We start from the raw sequence: 20,531 nt of genomic DNA, 5'->3' as shown, positions 1-20,531 counted from the left end.
CCGCTGTTGTCATTCCCGCTGTTCTCATTCCCGCTGTTCTCATTCCCGCTGTTCTCATTCCCGCTGTTCTCTGTCATTCCCGCTGTTCTCATTCCCGCTGTTCTCATTCCCGCTGTTGTCATTCCCGCTGTTCTCATTCCCGCCGTTCTCATTCCCGCTGTTCTCATTCCCGCTGTTGTCATTCCCGCTGTTCTCATTCCCGCTGTTCTCATTCCCGCTGTTCTCATTCCCGCTGTTCTCATTCCCGCTGTTCTCATTCCCGCTGTTCTCGTTCCCGCTGTTCTCATTCCCGCTGTTCTCATTCCCGCTGTTCTCATTCCCGCTGTTCTCGTTCCCGCTGTTCTCATTCCCGCTGTTCTCGTTCCCGCTGTTGTCATTCCCGTTGTTTTTCCAGGCTCGTTCTCGGCGACGCTGCCGCCGTACCAGCAGTCGGAGGTGATGCTGTTCATCATGAACAAAGTGCCCATCCCCGACAATTCCCGCAATTCCCAACATTCCCGCAGCGGCCCGGAGCCGGGAGCCGAGCCGGACAGGTGAGCCCCAGCACCGATTCCCAAAAATTCCCAAAAATTCCCAAAATTCCCCAAAAATTCCCAGAGCATCCTGGAGCCGGGAGCCGAGCCTGACGGGTGAGCCCCAACACCGATTCCCAAATTCCCAAAAATTCCCAAAAATTCCCCAAAAATTCCCGGGCCGGGGAGCCGAGCCTGACGGGTGAGCCCTGCCCCCGATTCCCAGAATTCCCAAAAATTCCCAAAATTCCCAGATTCCCGTTCCCGGGGCCGGAAGCCAAGCCTGACGGGTGAGCCCCAACACCGATTCCCGGAATTCCCAAATATTCCCAAAAATTAACAAAATTCCCAACATTCCCGGAGCCAGGAGCCGAGCCTGACGGGTGAGCCCCGCCCCCGATTCCTGGAATTCCCAAAAATTCCCAAAAATTCCCAAAATTCCCAAAAATTCCCAGGAGTGGGATCAGGATGCCCTGCGTGAGCCCCGCTCCCAATTCCCAAAATTCCCAGAGCTGGAATTCCCAGAATTCCCAAAATTCCCAGGAGTGGGATCAGGATCTGACAGGTGAACCCCGCCCACAATTCCCGGAATTCCCAGAGCCGGAATTCCCTGAATTCCAACCATTCCCAAAATTCCCAAAGGTAAAATTCCCAAAACTCCCAGAACCAGAATTCCTGGAATTCCCAAAATGCCCAGAGCTGGAAGTCCCAGAATTCATGGAGCTGGAATCCTGACAATTCCCAAAATTCCCAAAATTCCCAGAATTCCCAGAATTCTGAAAATTCCCAAAATCCTCAGACCTGGAATTCCCAAACTTCCCAGAGCCGGAATTGCTGGATTTCTGAGAATTCCCAATATTCCTGCAATTCCCAGAATTCCCAGAGCTGCAATTCTGGCAATTCCCAAAATTTCCCAGAGCTGGAATTCTCAGAATTCCAGGAATTCTGGGTCTGGGAATTTCAGGAATGCTGGGAATTCTTGAATTCCAGCCCCGGGAATTCTGGGAATTCCAGCCCTGGGAAATTTTGGGAATTCTGGATCTGGGAATTTGGGAAATTCTTGGATTTCCAGGAATTCTGGGTCTGGGATTTTCAGGAATTCTGGGAATTTCAGGAAATCTGGGAATTCCAGCCCTGGGAATTGTGGGAATTGTCAGAAATCTGGGAATTCCTGCCCTGGGAATTTTGGGAATTCTCGGATTTCCAGGAATTCCAGCTCTGGGAAAATTTGGAAATGGTGGGAATTCCATCATCTTGGAATTTTGGAAATTGTCAAAAAATCTGGGAATTCCTGCTCTGGGAATTTGGGGAATTTTGGGAATTCTGGGAATTCCCGCCCTGGGAATTTTGGGAATTTCGGGAATTCTCGGATTTCCAGGAATTCCAGCTCTGGGAAAATTTTGAAACCGTGGGAATTCCATCATCTTGGAATTTTGGGAATTTTCAAAAAATCTGGGAATTCCTGCCTTGGGAATTTTGGGAATTCTTGCCCTGAGAATTTTGGGAATTTGGGGAATTCTCGGATTTCCAGGAATTCCAGCTCTCGGAAAATCTGGCAATTGTGGGAATTCTGTCTCCTGGAATTTTGGGAATTCCTGCTTTGGGAATTTTGGGAATTCTCCGATGTCCAGGAATTCTGAGTCTAGGAATTTCAGGAATTCTGGGAATTCCTGCCCTGGGAATTCCAGTCCTGGGAATTTCGGGAATTCTCGGATTTCCAGGAATTCCAACTCTGAGAAAATTTGGAAATGGTGGGAATTCCATCATCTTGGAATTTTGGGAATTTGGGGAATTTGGGGAATTTCGGGAATTCTCGGATTTCCAGCAATTCCAACTCCGGTAAAATTTGGAAATGGTGGGAATTCCATCATCTTGGAATTTGGGGGATTTTTTTTAAAATCTGGGAATTCCTGCCTTGGGAATGTTGGGAATTCTCAGAGACAGAATTCCCGGAATTCCCGGAATTCCCGACTTTTCCCTTGGGTGTTCCGCAGGACGGAGAGCCGGACGCGCCTGACCCAGCTGATGCTGCTCAAATCCCTGCTCCAGGTGCCACACACAGCCTGGGAAACTCCGGAATTCTGGGGGGAAATTTTGGGGAATTCTGGGGGAATTTTGGGGAAATTTTGGGAAATTTTTGGGGGAATTTGGGGGCACCTGTTCCAGGTGGGACCATTCCAGGGAAATCCTGGAAAACGATCAAACATCTCAAACAATCCATGGCAATTCTTTGGATTCTTGGTGCGGATTTTGGTGATTTTTTTTTCTGGATTTTAGAGGGGTTTTTATTGGATTCTTTGGGATTTTTGTGATTTTTGGGAATTCCTTGGGATTTCAGGCAGATTTCTTGGGAATTTTGGGAATTCTTTGGGATTTCAGGCATTTTGGGAATTTTGGGAATTCTTGGGAATTCTTTGGGATTTTGGTGGTTTTCTGTGATTTTGGGGAATTCTTTGGGATTTCAGGTACTTCTCTTGGGATTTTCAGGAATTCTTTGGGATTTCAGGAGTTTTTTTGCTCCAGAATTTGTTGGAAATGTTTGGGGTGGTTTTTGGGAATTCTTTGGGATTTTTTGGAATTCTTTGGGATTTCAGGAGATTTTTTGCTCCAGAATTTGTTGGAAATGTTTGGGGTGGTTTTTGGGAATTCTTTGGGATTTTTTGGAATTCTTTGGGATTTCAGGAGTTTTTTGCTCCAGAATTTGTTGGAAATGTTTGGGGTGGTTTTTGGGAATTCTTTGGGATTTTTTGGAATTCTTTGGGATTTCAGGAGATTTTTTGCTCCAGAATTTGTTGGAAATGTTTGGGGTGGTTTTTTTGGGATTCTTTGGGATTTTTTGGAATTCTTTGGGATTTCAGGAGTTTTTTTGCTCCAGAATTTGTTGGAAATTTTTAGGGTGGTTTTTGGGAATTCTTTGGGATTTTACCTGTAATTTTTGGGAATTCTTGGTGATTTTTGGGGAATTTCTTGTCACGCTTTCAGTGAATTCTTTGTGAATTTTTGGGGAATTTTTTGGGGAATTCAGGGGTGATTTTTGGGAGTTTTTTGGGGAATACTTTGGAATTTCTGGGGTGGTTCTTTTTGGGATTCTTTGGGTGCTTTTTTGGGGATTTCTTCCTTTTTTTTCCTGGGCTTTTTTGGGGAATTCTTTGGGATTTTTTAATTGTTTGGGGTGTTTTGGTGATTTCAGTGAATTCTTTGGGATTTTAGGGGGGATTTTGGGGAATTTTTTGGGATTTTTGTGGGGTTTTTTGTGAATTTGTGGGGATTTTTTGGGGAATTCAGGGGTGATTTTTGGGAGTTTTTTGGGGAATTCTTTGGAATTTCTGAGGTGTTTTTTTGGGATTCTTTGGGTGCTTTTTTGGGGAATTCTTTGGGATTTTTTAATTGTTTGGGGTTTTTTGGTGATTTCTGTAAATTCTTTGGGATTTTAGGGGTGGTTTCTGGGAATTCTTTGGGATTTTTTGTGGGGTTTTTGTGAATTTTTGGGGATTTTTTGGGGAATTCAGGGGTGATTTTTGGGAGTTTTTTGGGGAATTCTTTGGAATTTTTGGGGTGGTTCTTTTGGGATTCTTTGGGTGCTTTTTTGGGGATTTCTTCCTTTTTTTTCCTGGGCTTTTTTGGGGAACTCTTTGGGATTTTTTAATTGTTTGGGGTTTTTTGGTGATTTCTGTGAATTCTTTGGGATTTTAGGGGTGGTTTTGGGGAATTCTTTGGGCTTTTTGCGGGGTTTTCTGTGACTTTTTGGGGGGATTTGAGGCTTTTTGGGGGGATATTTTTAGGGATTTTTTTCTGTTTTTTTACCTGGAATTTTAGGTGACTTCTTTGGGATTTCAGGGGTGGTTTTGGGGAATTCTTTGGGGAATTCTTTGGGATTTTTTGGGGGTATTTTTTTTGCGATTTCACCGAATTTTTTGCGATTTCCTTTGCGTTTTTTGTTAATCAATTCCTCAGTGTTTGATTTGCTGTACCTGGATTTGTGTTTTCCCCGCAGGTCTCGTCGGGTTTCCAGAGCAGCAGCCTGCTGACGGCGCTGCCCGGCGCGTTCCTGGAGCGCCTGCTGTGCCCGGCGCTGCTGCCGGAGCCGCAGCTGCAAACGTTCGTGCTCGACATCCTGGGCAGCTTCCTCGACCGGCGCCGCCTGCGCGAGCGCCTGCACCCGGCCAGGTACCTGCGAAATGCAAAATTCGGGCACGGGGCGTGGGAAATACAGGGGAATTTTTCTGGGATTTATTGGGAAATTTCCTGGGATTTATGGGGAATTTTTTGGGATTTATTGGGAATTTGTCTGGGATTTTTCTGGGATTTTTTTCTGGAATTTTCCCAGAATTTTTGGGGAATTTTCCCAGAATTTTTTGGGATTTTCCCCGAATTTTTCTGGAATTTTCCCAGAATTTTTCTGGAATTTTCCCAGAATTTTGGGGGAATTTTCCCAGAATTTCCCCAGATTTTTGAGGGGATTTTCCTGGTAATTTTCCGGGAATATTTCCAGAATTTTTCTGGAATTTTCTGCAATTTGCCCATAATTTTTCTGGAATTTCTCCAGAATTTTAATGGAATTTTCTGGGAATTTCTCTGGAATTTTCCCACAATTCATATGCAAATTTCCCAGAATTCTCCAGGATTTTTCTGGGGATTTTTCTGGAATTCTCCCACAATCCTTCTGGAATTTTCTGGGAAATTTCCCAGAATGCTTCTGGAATTTTCCCAGGATTTTTCTGGCATTTTCTGGGAATTTTTCTGGATTTATTTTTCCCTGGAATTTCCTTTCTGCCGCCTGCGCCAGCGCCTGCACCCGGCCAGGTCACCAGGGCACTCTGAAAAATGCAAAATTCGGGCACGGGGGGTGGGAAATACAGGGGGGTTTATGGGAAACTTTCTGGGATTTATTGGGAATTTTTCTGGGATTTATTGGGAATTTGTCTGGGATTTTTCTGGGATATTTTCTGGAATTTTCCCAGAATTTTTGGGGAATTTTCCCAGAATTTTTTGGGATTTTCCCCGAGTTTTTCTGGAATTTTCCCAGAAGTTTTGGGGAATTTTCCCAGAATTTTTCGGGCATTTTCTGTGAATTTTTTTGGATTTATTTTTCCCTGGAATTTTCTTGCCACCGCCTGCGCCAGCGCCTGCACTCGGCCAGGTACCCAGGGCGCTCTGAAAAATGCAAAATTCGGGCACGGGGCGTGGGAAATACAGGGGAATTTTTCTAGGATTTATTGGGAAATTTCCTGGGATTTATGGGGAATTTTTTGGGATTTATTGGGAATTTGTCTGGGATTTTTCTGGGATTTTTTTCTGGAATTTTCCCAGAATTTTTGGGGAATTTTCCCAGAATTTTTTGGGCTTTTCCCCGACTTTTTCTGGAATTTTCCCAGAAGTTTTGGGGAATTTTCCCAGAATTTTTCGGGCATTTTCTGTGAATTTTTTTGGATTTATTTTTCCCTGGAATTTTCTTGCCACCGCCTGCGCCAGCGCCTGCACTCGGCCAGGTACCCAGGGCGCTCTGAAAAATGCAAAATTCGGGCACGGGGGGTGGGAAATACAGGGGAATTTTTCTGGGATTTATTGGGAAATTTCCTGGGATTTATGGGGAATTTTTTCGGGTTTTATCCAGATTTTTTCTGGAATTTTTCTGGGATTTTTTTCTGGAATTTTCCCAGAATTTTTGGGGAATTTTCCCAGAATTTTTTGGGATTTTCCCCGAATTTTTCTGGAATTTTCCCAGAATTTTTCTGGAATTTTCCCAGAATTTTTGGGGAATTTTCCCAGAATTTATCTGGAAGTTTCTGGGAATTTTTCAGGAATTTTCTGGGAATTTTTTGGGAATTTTCCCAGAATTTTTCTGGGACCTTTCTGGAATTTTCTGGGAAATTTTCCTGGAATTTTCTGGGTATTTTTCCAGATTTTCCCCAGAATTTTCCAGGAATTTTTCTGGGAATTTTTCTGGAATTTTCCCAGAATTCTTCTGGATTTTTCCCAGAATTCTTCTGGAATTTTCTGGGATTTTTTTCTGGTATTTTCCCAGAATTTTGGGGGAATTTTCCCAGAATTTTTTTTGAATTTTCCAAGAATTTTTCCGGATTTTTCCCAGAACCTTTCTGCATGTTTACAGATTTTTTTTCCAGCTTGTTTTAACATTTCTTACAGACAATTTTTCAGATTTTTTCACATTTTTTACAGAATTTTTACAGATTTTTTTCAGACTTTGTCATTTTTTTTACAGATTTTTTTTTTCAGATTTTTCTCTCTGGATTTCCCCAGCTGGGATCCGGCTCAGGAAGGAAAATCTGGGATTTGGCGTGAGGAAATTCCTGGAATTTTCCAGAATTTTCTGGATTTTTTCCTGGATTTTCCCAGCTGGGATCAGAGCTGGGATGAAAAATTGAGAATTTGGGATGGGGAAATTCAGCATTTCCAGGATTTAGGATGGGGAAATTTGGGATTTTGGGGATTTGGGATGGGGAAATTTGGGATTTTTGGGATTTGGGATGGGAAATTCTGAATTTTTCTGGAATTTTTTCCGGATTTTTCCGCAGTTCCATCACCGACCTGTCGCTGCTGAAGCTGAAGGTGGAGAAATGTTCCCGCCAGGATTCCGTCTTCATGAAAAAGGTCTGGAAAATCCCAAATTTCCCCAAATTTCCCCCAATTTTGGGGCGTCCCGAGATCTCCAAATGCAGGAAAATCCCAGCAATTTGGGATTGCAGCTCATCCCGAGGGAATTTTGGCATTCCCAGGGTTGGGATTTGTTGAATTCCGGAATTTTCTTTGGGAATTTTCCTTTGGAATTTTCTTCTTTTCCATGAGGGCTGTTCTAGGGAATTTCCAAATCCTAAAAAAATTAAAAAAACCCCAAAAATTCCCCAAATTTCCCAAAACCTGAAATCCTAAAGATTTCACCAAAATCCTTTAAAATTCCTGAAGAATCCCCCAAAAAAACTACAAAATCCCCCAAATCCACTCCAAATATCCCCAAAAAATCCCCCCATACCCACTAAAAAAACTCCAAAATAACCCCCAAAAATATACTTTAAAAAAACCTAAAAAATCCCAAAAAATAAAAGAAAACTCTAAAAACTAAACAAAAAAATTCTGTAAATTCCTCTTAAAAAAAACCAAAAAAAAAGCTGAAGAAAATCCTTAATATTCCAAAAATAACACCAAAAAAACACCAAAAAATTCTCAACAAAATCCCCAAAAATCCCATTTAAAATCCTCAAAAAATGCCCAAAAACTCCTAAAAATCCCCCAAAAATTCCCCCTAAAAAATCTCCCAAAAACCCTAATAAATTTCCCTAAATCGGCCCCCCAGAAAGCCCAAAATTCCCAAAAAATCACCCCAAAATTCTGTATGAAAATCTCAAAAAAAATCAGTTTAAAATCAAAAAAATATTCCCAAAAATTCCCTCAAAAAGCCCCCAAAATCCCCCGCAAATTCAAGAAAATTCCTCAAAAAATCTGAAAAAAGCCTGAAAAAATCCTAAAAAAATCCCTCAAAGATGCCCCAAAAATCCAAGAAAATTCACCAAAAATCCAAGAAAATTCCCCAAAAATCCCTAAAAAATTTCCCAAAATTGTCCAAAAAAATCTCAAAAAAAAAACTCCCTAAAAAATCCCCCAAAAATTCTCAAAAATCACCCTAAAAATGCTACAAACCCACCAGGAAAAAAATCCCAAAAAATTCCTCAAAACCCCAAAAAATCCTGAAATAAATCCCCAAAAATCCTCCCCAAATATGCCAAAAAAAAACCCCATTGAAATATCACTGAAAAATCACCAAAAAGCCTCCAAAAATCACCAAAAAATCCTATTAAAAATTGTCCAAAAATCCTTTAAAAATTCCAAGACAATTTCCCCAAAATTCTCAAAAAAATCCTCAAAAAAAAACCAAAAAAGCCCCTAAAATTCAAGAAAAATCCCTGAAAAGTCTCAAAAAACTCCCTGAAAAATCTCCCAAAAATCCGAGAAAATTCCCCAAAAATTCTCAAAAAAAGCCCGAAAAAACCCTAAAAATCCCCCAAAACTTTTTTAAAAAGTCCCAAAAATCCAAGAAAACCTCCCAAAAATTCTCCAAATATCCCCCAGAAAATCCTAAAAAATTCCCCAAAAATCCTCCAAAATTAAAAAATCTCAAAAAACCCTAAAAAAATCCCCAAATAAATCCCAAAAATCCTCCATAAATCCCCTCCAAAAATCCCAGAAAACCTCCAAAATCTGCCCTAAAAATCGCCCCAAAAAATCTCCAAAAAATGAAAAAATCCCCAAAAAACCCCAAAAAATCACCAAAAAATCCTTTAAAACTCCCCCCCAAAAAAAATCCAAAAAAAATCCCCCAAATTCTCATAAAATGTCTGAAAAAACCCTAAAAAATTCCTCAAAAATCCAAGAAATTTCCCCAAAAGTTCTCCAAAAATACTCCCAAAAATTCTTTAAAAATACCGAAAAAAATCCTTTAAAAATTCCAAAAAATCATTTAAAAATCCCCCCAAAAATCCTAAAAAAATCCCCCAAATTCCCTAAACTCCAAAACAGAAAAATCCAAGAAAATGACCAAAAAATCCAAGAAAATTCCCCAATAATTCTCTAAAACTCCCCAAAAGACCTCAAAATAATCCCCCCAGAAACCACCAAAAATCTCTTTTAAGATTTACGAAAAATCCCATTAAAATCCCCTTAAAATGCCCCCAACAAAATAACAAAAAATTCCCCTAAAATCCCCAAAAACTCCTAAAAAAACCTCCTCAAAATCACCAAAAATCTACAAAAATCCCCCCCAAAAAACCTCAAAAACCCCTAAATACCTCCCAAAAAAACCCCAAAAATTCCCAATTTTAAATTCCCTCCCAAAACCCTATTTTATTTCCCATTTATTTCCCATTTTCTCCTTATTTCCCAATTTCCCATTTTTTATTTCTACATTTCATATTTATTTCCCATTTTTTTCCATATTTATTTCCCAATTTATTTCCCATATTTCCCACATTTATTTCCCATTTCTTCTATATTTATTTCCCAGATTTATTCCCTGTATTTCCCATTTTTATTTCCCACATCTATTTCCCCTTTCCCCCACATTTATTTCTCACATTTCCCACATTTATTCCCTGCATTTCCCATGTTTATTTCCCCCATTTCCCACATTTATTTCCTGTATTTCCCATATTTTATTCCCCCACTTTTTTTCTAATTTTATTTTTCCCATTTTTCTGCTTTATTTCCCAATTTTTCCCCATTTCCCAATTTATTTCCCATATTTCCATTTTGTTTTCTCTACATTTCTCATTTTATTTCCCCATTTCCACATTTATTGCTTGTATTTCCCATTTTTATTTCCCACATTTATTCCCTACATTTCCCACATTTTATTTCCCATTTCCCCCACATTTATTTCCCCCATTTCCCACATTTATTTCCCACATTTATTTCCCCCATTTCCCATATTTTATTTCCCATATTTCCCACATTTATTCCCTGTATTTCCCACATTTATTCCCCATTTCTGACCAGATTTATTTCCCACATTTATTTCCAATATTTATTCCCTTTATTTCCCATACTTTTCCCACATTTCCTATATTTATTTCCTGTATTTCCCACATTTCCCATTTTTATTTCCCACATTTATTCCCTCTATTTCCCACATTTATTCCCCATTTCCCCATATTTTATTTCTTCCCATTTCTCATTTACCTTCTTGTATTTCCTTTATATGCCTTCATTTTACATATTTATTTTCCATTTCCCCTCATACTTATTTCCTACATTTCCCACATTTATTCCCTGTATTTCCCATCTTTATTTTCCCACATTTCCCACATTTATTTCCCATATTTTATTTCCCATATTTCCCACATTTATTTCCTGTATTTCCTACATTTATTCCCCATTTCCTATTTTTATTTCCCACATTTATTCCCTGTATTTCCCACATTTATTTCCCACTTCCCCATGTTTATTTTTCCCATTCCCCAGATTTATTTCCTATATTTTACATATTTGTTTCTCACATTTTTCAGATTTATTTCCCCTTTCCCCCATATTTATTTCCGACATTTCCCACGTTTATTCCCTGTATTTTCCATTTTTATTTCCCCCATTTCCCACATTTATTCCCTGCATTTCCCATTTTTATTTCCCACATTTATTTCCTGTATTTCCCATATTTTATTCCCCCCACGTGTTCATTTTTATTTCCCACATTTATTTGCTATATTTCCCAGATTTATTTCCCCCATTTCCCAGATTTATTTCCCACATTTCCCATTGTTGTTTCTCACATTTCTCACATTTTATTTCCCCCATTTCCCACATTTATTGCTTGTATTTCCCATTTTTATTTCCCACATTTATTCCCTACATTTCCCACATTTTATTTCCCATTTCCCCCAGATTTATTTCCCACATTTCCCACATTTATTTCCCATTTTTTCCATATTTATTTCCCAGGTTTATTTCCCAGATTTCCCATATTTATTTCCCATATTTCCCATTTTTATTTCCCACATTTCCCAGATTTATTTCCCCTATTTCCCATATTTTATTTCCCCCATTTCCCACATTTATTTCCCATTTTTTCCACATTTATTTCCCAGATTTATTTCCCAGATTTCTCAGATTTATTTCTCATATTTCCCATTTCCATTTCCCACATTTATTTCCCATTTTTTCCATATTTATTTCCCAGATTTATTTCCCCTATTTCACACATTTATTTCCCCTATTTCCCACATTTATTTCCCCATTTTTCCACATTTATTTCCCGATTTATTTCCATATTTCCCACATTTATGTCCCATATTTCCTAGATTTATTCCCTGTATTTCCCATTTTATTTCCCCATTTCCCACATTTATTTCCCTATTTTTCCATATTTATTTCCTATTTATTTCCCGGATTTATTTCCCAGATTTCTCAGATTTATTTCCTATATTTCCCATTTTATTTCCCACATTTCCTGTTATTTCCTATTTCCCACATTTATTTCCCATTTTTTTCCATATTTATTCCTTAATCCTCCCAGATTTCCCATATTTATTTCCCATATTTCCCATTTTATTTCCTCACATTCCCTACATTTATTTCCCTATTTCCCATATTTTATTTCCCATTTCCCCACATTTATTTCCCTATTTTTCCATATTTATTTCCCAGATTTATTTCCCCTATTTCCCACATTTATTTCCTCTATTTCCCACATTTATTTCCCACATTTATTTCCCAGATTTATTTCCCACATTTCTCCATTATTTCCCATATTTTCCATTTTTATTTCCCACATCCTGTGATTTATTTCCTATTTCCCATATTTTATTTCCCATATTTGCCTTACATTTATTTCCCAGATTTATTTCCCCTATTTCTCAGATTTATTTCCCATATTTCCCATTTTCATTTCCCACATTTATTTCCCATTTTTTCCATATTTATTTCCCATATTTATTTCCCATATTTCCTACATTTATTTCCCATATTGCCCACATTTATTTCCCACGTTTCCCATTTTATTTCCCACATTTCCCACATTTATTTCCCATTTTTTCCATATATATTTCCTGTGATTTATTTCCCTGTATTTCTCTATTTATTTCCCATATTTCCCATTTTTATTTCCCAGATTTATTTCCCTATTTCCCATATTTTATTTCCCATTTCTCACATTTATTTCCTATTTTTTCATATTTATTTCCCAGATTTATTTCATTTCCCTCATTTATTTCCCATTTTTTCCACATTTATTTCTAGATTTATTTCCCATATTTCCCACATTTATGTCCCATATTTCCTAGATTTATTCCTGTATTTCCCATTTTTATTTCCCCATTTCCCACCTTTATTTACCATTTTCCATCATTTATTTCCCAGATTTATTTCCCGATTTATTTCCCGGATTTCTCAGATTTATTTCCCATATTTCCCATTTTTATTTCCCACATTTCCCAGATTTATTTCCCGTATTTCCACATTTATTTTCCATTTTTCCATATTTATTTCCCGGGTTATTTCCCAGATTGCATATTTATTTCCCATATTTCCCATTTTATTTTCCCACATTTCCCAGATTTATTTCCCATTTCCCATATTTTATTTCCCCCATTTCCCACATTTATTTCTTTTTTCCATATTTATTTCCCAGATTTATTTCCCTATTTCCCACATTTATTTCCCATTTTTTCCATATTTATTTCCCAGATTTATTTCCCCTATTTCCCACATTTATTTCCCCTATTTCCCACATTTATTTCCCATTTTTTCCACATTTATTTCCCAGATTTATTTCCCAGATTTGCGATTTATGTCCCATATTTCCCAGCATTTATTTCCCTATTTCCCACATTTATTTCCCATTTTTTGCACATTTATTTCCCAGATTTATTTCCCATATTTCCCACATTTATGTCCCATATTTCCTAGATTTATTCCCTGTGTATCCCTTTTTTATTTCCCCCATTTCCCACCTTTTATTTCCCATTTTTTCCATATTTATTTCCCAGATTTATTTCCCAGATTTCTCGGATTTATTTCCCATATTTCCCATTTTTATTTCCCATATATTCCTGGATTTATTCCCTGTATTTCCCATATTTTATTTCCCCATTTCCCACATTTATTTCCCATTTTTCCCTATTTCCAGATTTCCCATTTCCCCATATTTATTTCCCCACATTTATTTTTTTCTCTATATTTATTTCCCAGATTTATTCCCTGTATTTCCCATTTTTATTTCCCCATATTTCCCCACATTTATTTCCCATATTTCTGCATTTTATTTCCGTGATTTCCCATTTTCATTCCCCACATTTCCCACATTTATTTCCCATATTTCCCTATATTTTATTTCTGCCATTTCCCACATTTATTTCCCATATTTCCCATATTTATTTCCCCCATTTTCCCCATTTTTCCCCATTTCTTTCCCGTTTATTTCTTTTCTCCCCGCAGGTGATCGGGCCCGCGCCGGCGGCGCTCCCGCCTTCCTGCTGCCCGAGGAGGCCCGGGGACAATGGGGACAACCCCGTTAAGAATTCCCAAAAATCCCAGGGAACCCCTGGGAATGTCCCAAAAACCTGGGAAATCCCGGAATTGTGGGATGGGGTGGGATTAACGGTCCACGGATCCTATACCCCATTTCCCGAAAATTTTGGGGATCCAGGATCCATCCTGAGGGTTTTTACGGAATTTTGGGGATGGCAAGAAGGGGAGTCCTGAATTCCAGGGAATTCCCAAAATTCCTTCCTGGATCCCAAAAATCCCTTCCGGGGGTAGAAGGGTGGGGAAGGGTGGGGATGGGGTGATTGAAGGTCCAGGGATCCCATCCCAAAGCATTCCGATTTTTGGGATCCAGGACACTCAGGATCCATCCCCAGGATTTTTATGGGATTTGGGGGATAAAGGGGAAGGGAGACCTTCCTGAGTCCTGAACTCCCCGGGATTTCCCAAAATTCCTTCCCGAGGAGCTGGGAGGGGATGGGGATCCAGTGCCAGGTTGGGAAGTGGTGGGAATTTTGCGCTGGGAGGAAAATGGGATTTGGGAAGGAATTCCTGGGGTATCCCCAAAAAAACCCAAATCCCAGAAAAAGAACCCCAGATCCTCACTCAAAAAGCTCACAAAATCCTGCAGGAAATGTCAAATTCTGAAGAAATTCCCCAAAAATCTTAAAAAAGCCCTGTTCAAAATTGGGAGGGATTTGGGAAGGAATTCCCAGAGAATCCCTGGGAGTGTCCCAGGAAAGGCTGGAAAATCCCGGAATTGTGGGGTGGGAATGGGATGGGATTGAAGGTCCATGGATCCCATCCCAAACCATTCCGGGATTCTGGGATCCAGGACACTCAGGATCCATCCCCAGGGATTTTTATGGGATTTGGGGATGGAAAAGAGAAGTGAGTCCCTGAATTCCCAGGGAATTCCCAAAATTCCTTCCCAGAGAGACTCAGGGGTGGGAATGGGATGGGATTGAAGGTCCAGGGATCCCATCAATGGAATTCCGGGATTTTGGGATCCAGGATCCATCCCAGGGGATTTTTATGGGATTTTTGGGGATGGAAAAGGGAAGGGAGACTGGAGTCCCCAATTCCCAGGGAATTCCCAAAATTCCTTCCAGAGAGGAGTCAGGGGTGGGGATGGAGCCAGTGCCAGGTTGGGAATGGAATTCCATTTTCTCCCCATTTCTTCCCCTTTTTTCTGTTTCTTTTCCCATTTCCCCCATTTTCTCCCCATTTCCCCCCTGTTTTCTCCCCATTTCTCTGCTATTTCTCCCAATTTCTCCCCATTTCCCCGGTTTTTTCCCCATTTCTCCCCATTTCCCTCATTTTCCCTCTTTTCCCCCTATTATTCCATTTTCTCCCCATTTCTTCCCCTTTTTTCTGTTTCTTCTCCCATTTCCCCCACTTTCTCCCCCATTTCCCCGTTTTCTCCCCATTTCTCTGCTATTTCCCCAATTTTCCCCATTTCCCCCAATTTTTCCCCATTTCTCTGCTATTTCTCCCATTTTCTCCCCATTTCTCCCCAATTTTCCCCAATTTCCCCATTTCTCCCCCTTTCCCTCCCATTAGCCCCACATTGTTTCCCTCCGTTTCTCCCCCATTTCCCCCCATTTTTTCCTTTTTTTCCCTCATTTTCTCCCTTTTTTCTAACTTTTCTCCCCATTTTCCCCCATTTCTTTCCCTTCCCCCATTTCTTCCCATTTCTCTGAGTTTTCTCCCCATTTCCCCCTTTTTTCCCCAATTCTCCCCCATTTTCCAAGTTTCCCCTATTTTCCACCCATATTTTCTCCCAATTTCCCCATTTTTCCCATTTCTCTGGAGTTTTCTCCCAATCATTTCCCAATTTCCCCCATTTTTTCCCATTTCCCCCTTGTTTTTCTCCTGGTTTTTTTTCCCATTTCCCCCCATTTTCTCCCCATTTTCTCCCCATTTTCCCCCAATTTTCCTCCATTTATCCCCATTTTCTCCCTTTCCTTCCCATTATCTCCACATTTTTCCCCATTTCCCCCATTTTCCTCTTTTCCTCTCATTTCTCCCCTTTTTTATAAGTTTTCTCCCCAATTTCCCCCATTTCTCCCACTTTTCCTTTTTCTCCCCATTTCTTCCTCTTTTCCCCATTTTCCCCCCATTTTTCTGAGTTTTCTCCCCATTTCCCCCCCTGGTTATCTCAATTTCCCCCAAATTTTCCCATTCCTCTTGAGTTTTCTCCCTATTATTTCCCAATTTTCCCCCTTGGTTTTTCCATGGGGTTTTTTCCCATTTCCCCCCTGTTTTCTCCCCAGTTTTTTCCCATTTCCCCCCTCTGTTTTTTCCCTCATTTTTTCCCCATTATTTCCCCATTTCCCCCCCAATTCTCCCCATTTCTCTTCCTCCCCACTTTTCCCATTTCTCTGAGTTTTCTCCCCATTTCCCCATTTCCCCTGTTTTTCCCCATTTCCCCCCTTTCTTTTCTGGTTTCTTTTCCCCATTTTCTCCCATTTTCTCTGTTATTTTCCCCATTTCCCCCATTTTTTCCCCATTTCCCCCCATTTCCCTCATTTCCCCCTATTATTCCATTTTTTTCCCCATTTTTTCCCCCGTTTTCCCCCAATGTTTCCCCAATTTTCCCCCATTTCCCCATTTCTCCCCATTTTCTCTATTTCCCAATTTCTCTGCTATTTTCCCAATTTTTCCCCATTTTTCCCATTTTCTCCCATTTTTCCCAATTTTCCCCAATTTTTCCCCCCTTTTTTTCCCATTTCCCCAATTTTTCCCCCGTTTTCCCCATTTCCCCCAATTTTTTCCCCATTTTTTCCCATTTTCCCTTTTTTCTCCCATTTTTTCCATTTTTCCCTCCCATTTTTTCCCCATTTCTCAGATTTTCCTCCCCATTTTTCCCCATTTTCCCCATTTTCCCCATTTCCCATTTTCCACCCATATTTTCTCCCAATTTCCCCATTTTTCCCATTTCTCTGAGTTTTCTCCCCAATCATTTCCCCATTTCCCCATTTTTTCCCATTTCCCCTTTGTTTTTTTTCATTTTTTTTTCCCATTTCCCCATTTTCTCCCCATTTTTTCCCATTTTCCCCAATTTCCTCCATTTTATCCCCATTTTCCCATTTCCCCCATTATTTTTCCCCATTTCCCCATTTTCCCCCCATTTTCCCCCATTTTCAGTTTTCCCCATTTTCCCCCATTTTTCCCCATTTCTCCCCATTTCCCCATTTTTCCCCATTTTTCTGTTTTCCCCCCCATTTCCCCCCCTCAATTTCCCCCAAATTTTCCCATTCCTCTTGAATTTTCCCCATTTTTTTCCCCCCCCATTTTTTCCATTGGTTTTTCCATTCCCCATTTTTTTTTCCCATTTTCCCCCCCCCCCATTTTTTCCCCATTTTTTCCCATTTCCCCCATTTTCCCCATTTTCCTTCCCTCCCATTTTTCCCCATTTTCCCCATTATTTCCCCTGTTTTTCCCCATTTCCCCCCATTTTTCCCATTTTTTCCCATTTCCCCATTTTCCCCATTTTTCCCCAATTTTTCCCCCATTTTCCCCAATTTCCCCCCCCATTTTTAACCCCCATTTTTCCCCCATTTCCCCCCATTTTTCCCATTTTTCCCCATTTTCCCCATTTCCCCATTTCCCCATTTTACCCCATTTCCCCATTTTCCCCCCATTTTCCCCCATTTTTTCCCATTTTCCCCAATTTTTCCCCATTTTTCCCCCCCATTTCCCCCAATTTCCCATTTTCCCATTTTCCCCCATTCCCCCCATTTCCCCCATTTTAACCCCCATTTTTCCCCATTTCCCCATTTTCCCCATTCCCCCATTTTAACCCCATTTCCCCATTTTTCCCCATTTTCCCCATTTCCCCCCATTCCCCCATTTTAACCCCAATTTTTTCCCATTCCCCCCATTTTATCCCCAATTTAACCTCCATTTTAACCCCATTTCCCCATTCCCCCCATTTTCCCCATTCCCCCCCATTTAACCCCCATTTTAACCCCCAGTTTTCCCATTTTCCCCCCATTTTCCCCTCTATTTTCCCCATTTTACCCCCATTTTCCCCCGATTTCCCCTATTTCCCCATTTTCCCATTTTAACCCCCATTTAATTTACCCCATTTTAACCCCATTTCCCCATTTTAACCCCCATTCCCCATTTTTTCCCATTTTATTTCCCCATTTTCTATTTTAACCCCCATTTTCCCATTTTTCCCCATTTCTCCCTTTTTCCCCATTTTGTCCCCATTTTAACCCCCATTTTTCCCATTTCCCCATTTTCCCCCAACCCCATTTTAACCCCCATTTTAACCCCCATTTTAACCCCATTTTTTCCCATTTTAACCCCCATTTTTCCCATTTTAACCCCCATTTTTTCCCATTTTCCCCCCATTTGCCTCCATTTCCCCCATTTTACCCCCAATTTAACCCCCATTTTCCCCATTTCTCCCATTTTAACCCCCATTTTTTTTTTCCCCATTTCCCCATTTTCCCCCCCCCATTTTAACCCCTATTTCCCAATTTCCATTTCCCCATTTTCCCCATTTTCCCCCATTTCCCATTTTTACCCCCCATTTTCCCCATTTTAACCCCATTTTAACCCATTCCCCCATTTTCTCCCATTCCCCCATTTCCCCCATTTTAATCCCCATTTCCCACCTTCCCCCCCATTTTCTAACTACTTCATTTCCCCCATTTTCCCCCTTTTCCCCATTTTCCCCATTTTCCCCATTTTCCCCATTTTCCCCTCCCCCTTGTTCCCCATTTCCCCATTTTCCCCCAATTTAACCCCTTGTTCCCCATTTTCCCCAATTTAACCCCTTTTCCCCATTTTCCCCAATTTAACCCCTTGTTCCCCATTTCCCCAATTTAACCCCTTGTTCCCCATTGTTCCCCATTTTCCCCAGTTTAACCCCTTGTTCCCCATTTTCCCCATTTAACCCCTTGTTCCCCATTTCCCCCATTTCCCCAATTTAACCCCTTGTTCCCCATTGTTCCCCATTTCCCCAATTTAACCCCTTGTTCCCCATTGTTCCCCATTTCCCCAATTTAACCCCTTGTTCCCCATTTCCCCCTTTTTCCCCAATTTAACCCCTTGTTCCCCATTTCCCCATTTTCCCCAATTTAACCCCTTGTCTCCATTGTTCCCCATTTCCCCAGTTTAACCCCTTGTTCCCCATTTTCCCCATTTCCCCAATTTAACCCCTTGTTCCCCATTTCCCAGTTAACCCCCTTGTTCCCCATTGATTGTCCCCATTTCCCCCAGTTTAACCCCTTGTTCCCCATTTTCCCCATTAACCCTTTTTCCCCATTGTTCCCCATTTCCCAGTTTAACCCCTTGTTCCCCATTGTTCCCCATTTCCCCAGTTTAACCCCTTGTTCCCCATTTCCCCAGTTTAACCCCTTGTTCCCCATTGTTCCCATTTCCCCAATTTAACCCCTTGTTCCCCATTGTTCCCCATTCCCCAGTTTAACCCCTTGTTCCCCATTGTTCCCCATTCCCCCAGTTTAACCCCTTGTTCCCCATTGTTCCCCATTCCCCCAGTTTAACCCCTTGTTCGCCGTTTCCCCGGCAGGCCCGCGGCGCTGTCGCTGCCGTCGCTGCCGAAGCTCCGTGTGGTTCTGCCAGAGCCGCATCAGCGACGCCCTGGGCGCCAGCGCCGCCTTCAGCGCCGAGCGCCTCGCGCCAAGTTCTGCCCCCAGAGCGGAGGTGAGACAGCGGGAATTCCGGAACTTTCCGCGAAAATCTGGGGGTTTTTGGGGGATTTTTTGGGAATTTTTGGGGATTTTTTCAGGATTTTGTGGGGATTTTTTGAGGTTTTTAGGGGATTTTTTGGGGATTTTGAGCTCTGCCCACAGCCAAGTTCTGCCCTCAGAGCGGAGGTGAGGGACCGGGAATTCCGGAACTTTCCGCGAAAATCTGGGGGTTTTTGGGGGATTTTTTGGGAATTTTTGGGGATTTTTTGGGGATTTTTTCGTGATTTTTTGGGGATTTTTCGAGGGATTTTTTGGGGATTTTGAGCTCTGCCCACAGCCAAGTTCTGCCCCCAGAGCGGAGGTGAGACAGCGGGACGTTCCGGAACTTTCCACGAAAATCTGGGAATTTTTGGGGGATTTTTGGGAATTTTTGGGGATTTTTTCGTGATTTTTTGGGGGAATTTTTTGGAGTTTTTTGAGGTTTTTAGGGGATTTTTTGGGGATTTTGAGCTCTGCCCACAGCCAAGTTCTGCCCTCAGAGTGGAGGTGAGGGACCGGCAATTCCGGAACTTTCCGCGAAAATCTGGGAATTTTGGGGGGATTTTTTGGGAATTTTTGGGGATTTTTTCGTGATTTTTTGGGGATTTTTTGGAGTTTTTTTGAGATTTTTAGGGGATTTTTTGGGGGATTTTGAGCTCTGCCCACAGCCAAGTTCTGTCCCCAGAGTGGAGGTGAGGGACCGGGACATTCCGGAACTTTCCACGAAAATCTCGGAATTTTTGGGGGATTTTTTGGGAACTTTTGGGGATTTTTTCAGGATTTTGTGGGGATTTTTTTGAGGTTTTTAGGGGATTTTTTGGGGATTTTGAGCTCTGCCCACAGCCAAGTTCTGTCCCCAGAGCGGAGGTGAGGGACCGGCAATTCCGGAACCTTCCGGGAAAATCTCGGAATTTTTGGGGGATTTTTGGGGGAATTTTTGGGGATTTTTTGGGGATTTTTTGGAGTTTTTTTGAGATTTTTAGGGGATTTTTTGGGGGATTTTGAGCTCTGCCCACAGCCAAGTTCTGTCCCCAGAGTGGAGGTGAGGGACCGGGACATTCCGGAACTTTCCGCGAAAATCTGGGAATTTTTGGGGGATTTTTTGGGAATTTTTGGGGATTTTTTCGGGATTTTTCGGGGATTTTTTTTTTGAGGTTTTTAGGGGATTTTTTGGGGGATTTTGAGCTCTGCCCACAGCCGTTCCTGTCCCCAGAGCAGAGGTGAGACGCCGGCACGTTCCGAACTTTCCAGGAAAAATCTGGGGTTTTTTGGGGATTTTTGGGGAATTTTTGGGGATTTTTTGGGGATTTTTTGGGGATTTTTT

At 41.1% G+C, this 20,531-nt stretch overlaps 1 protein-coding gene across 1 annotated transcript; it reads left to right on the top strand.

Moving 5' to 3' along the window:
• Window positions 1-394: 394 nt before the first annotated feature.
• On the top strand, window positions 395-19,181 carry LOC115916774 (protein EFR3 homolog B-like; the record flags this gene model as incomplete). The annotated part of the gene is made up of 6 exons (XM_030970513.1): window positions 395-533; window positions 2,507-2,561; window positions 4,507-4,679; window positions 7,049-7,124; window positions 13,452-13,604; window positions 19,017-19,181. Coding segments are annotated over 6 exons (761 nt in total), but the record flags the coding sequence as incomplete, so codon positions are not given.
• Window positions 19,182-20,531: the final 1,350 nt, after the last annotated feature.

Source organism: Camarhynchus parvulus, unplaced genomic scaffold (genome assembly GCF_901933205.1).
Source record: "Camarhynchus parvulus unplaced genomic scaffold, STF_HiC, whole genome shotgun sequence".
Classification (NCBI taxonomy): Eukaryota; Metazoa; Chordata; class Aves; order Passeriformes; family Thraupidae; genus Camarhynchus; species Camarhynchus parvulus.
Note: the sequence above shows the minus strand (reverse complement) of the source record. Positions and strands in the feature narration are given on the sequence as shown.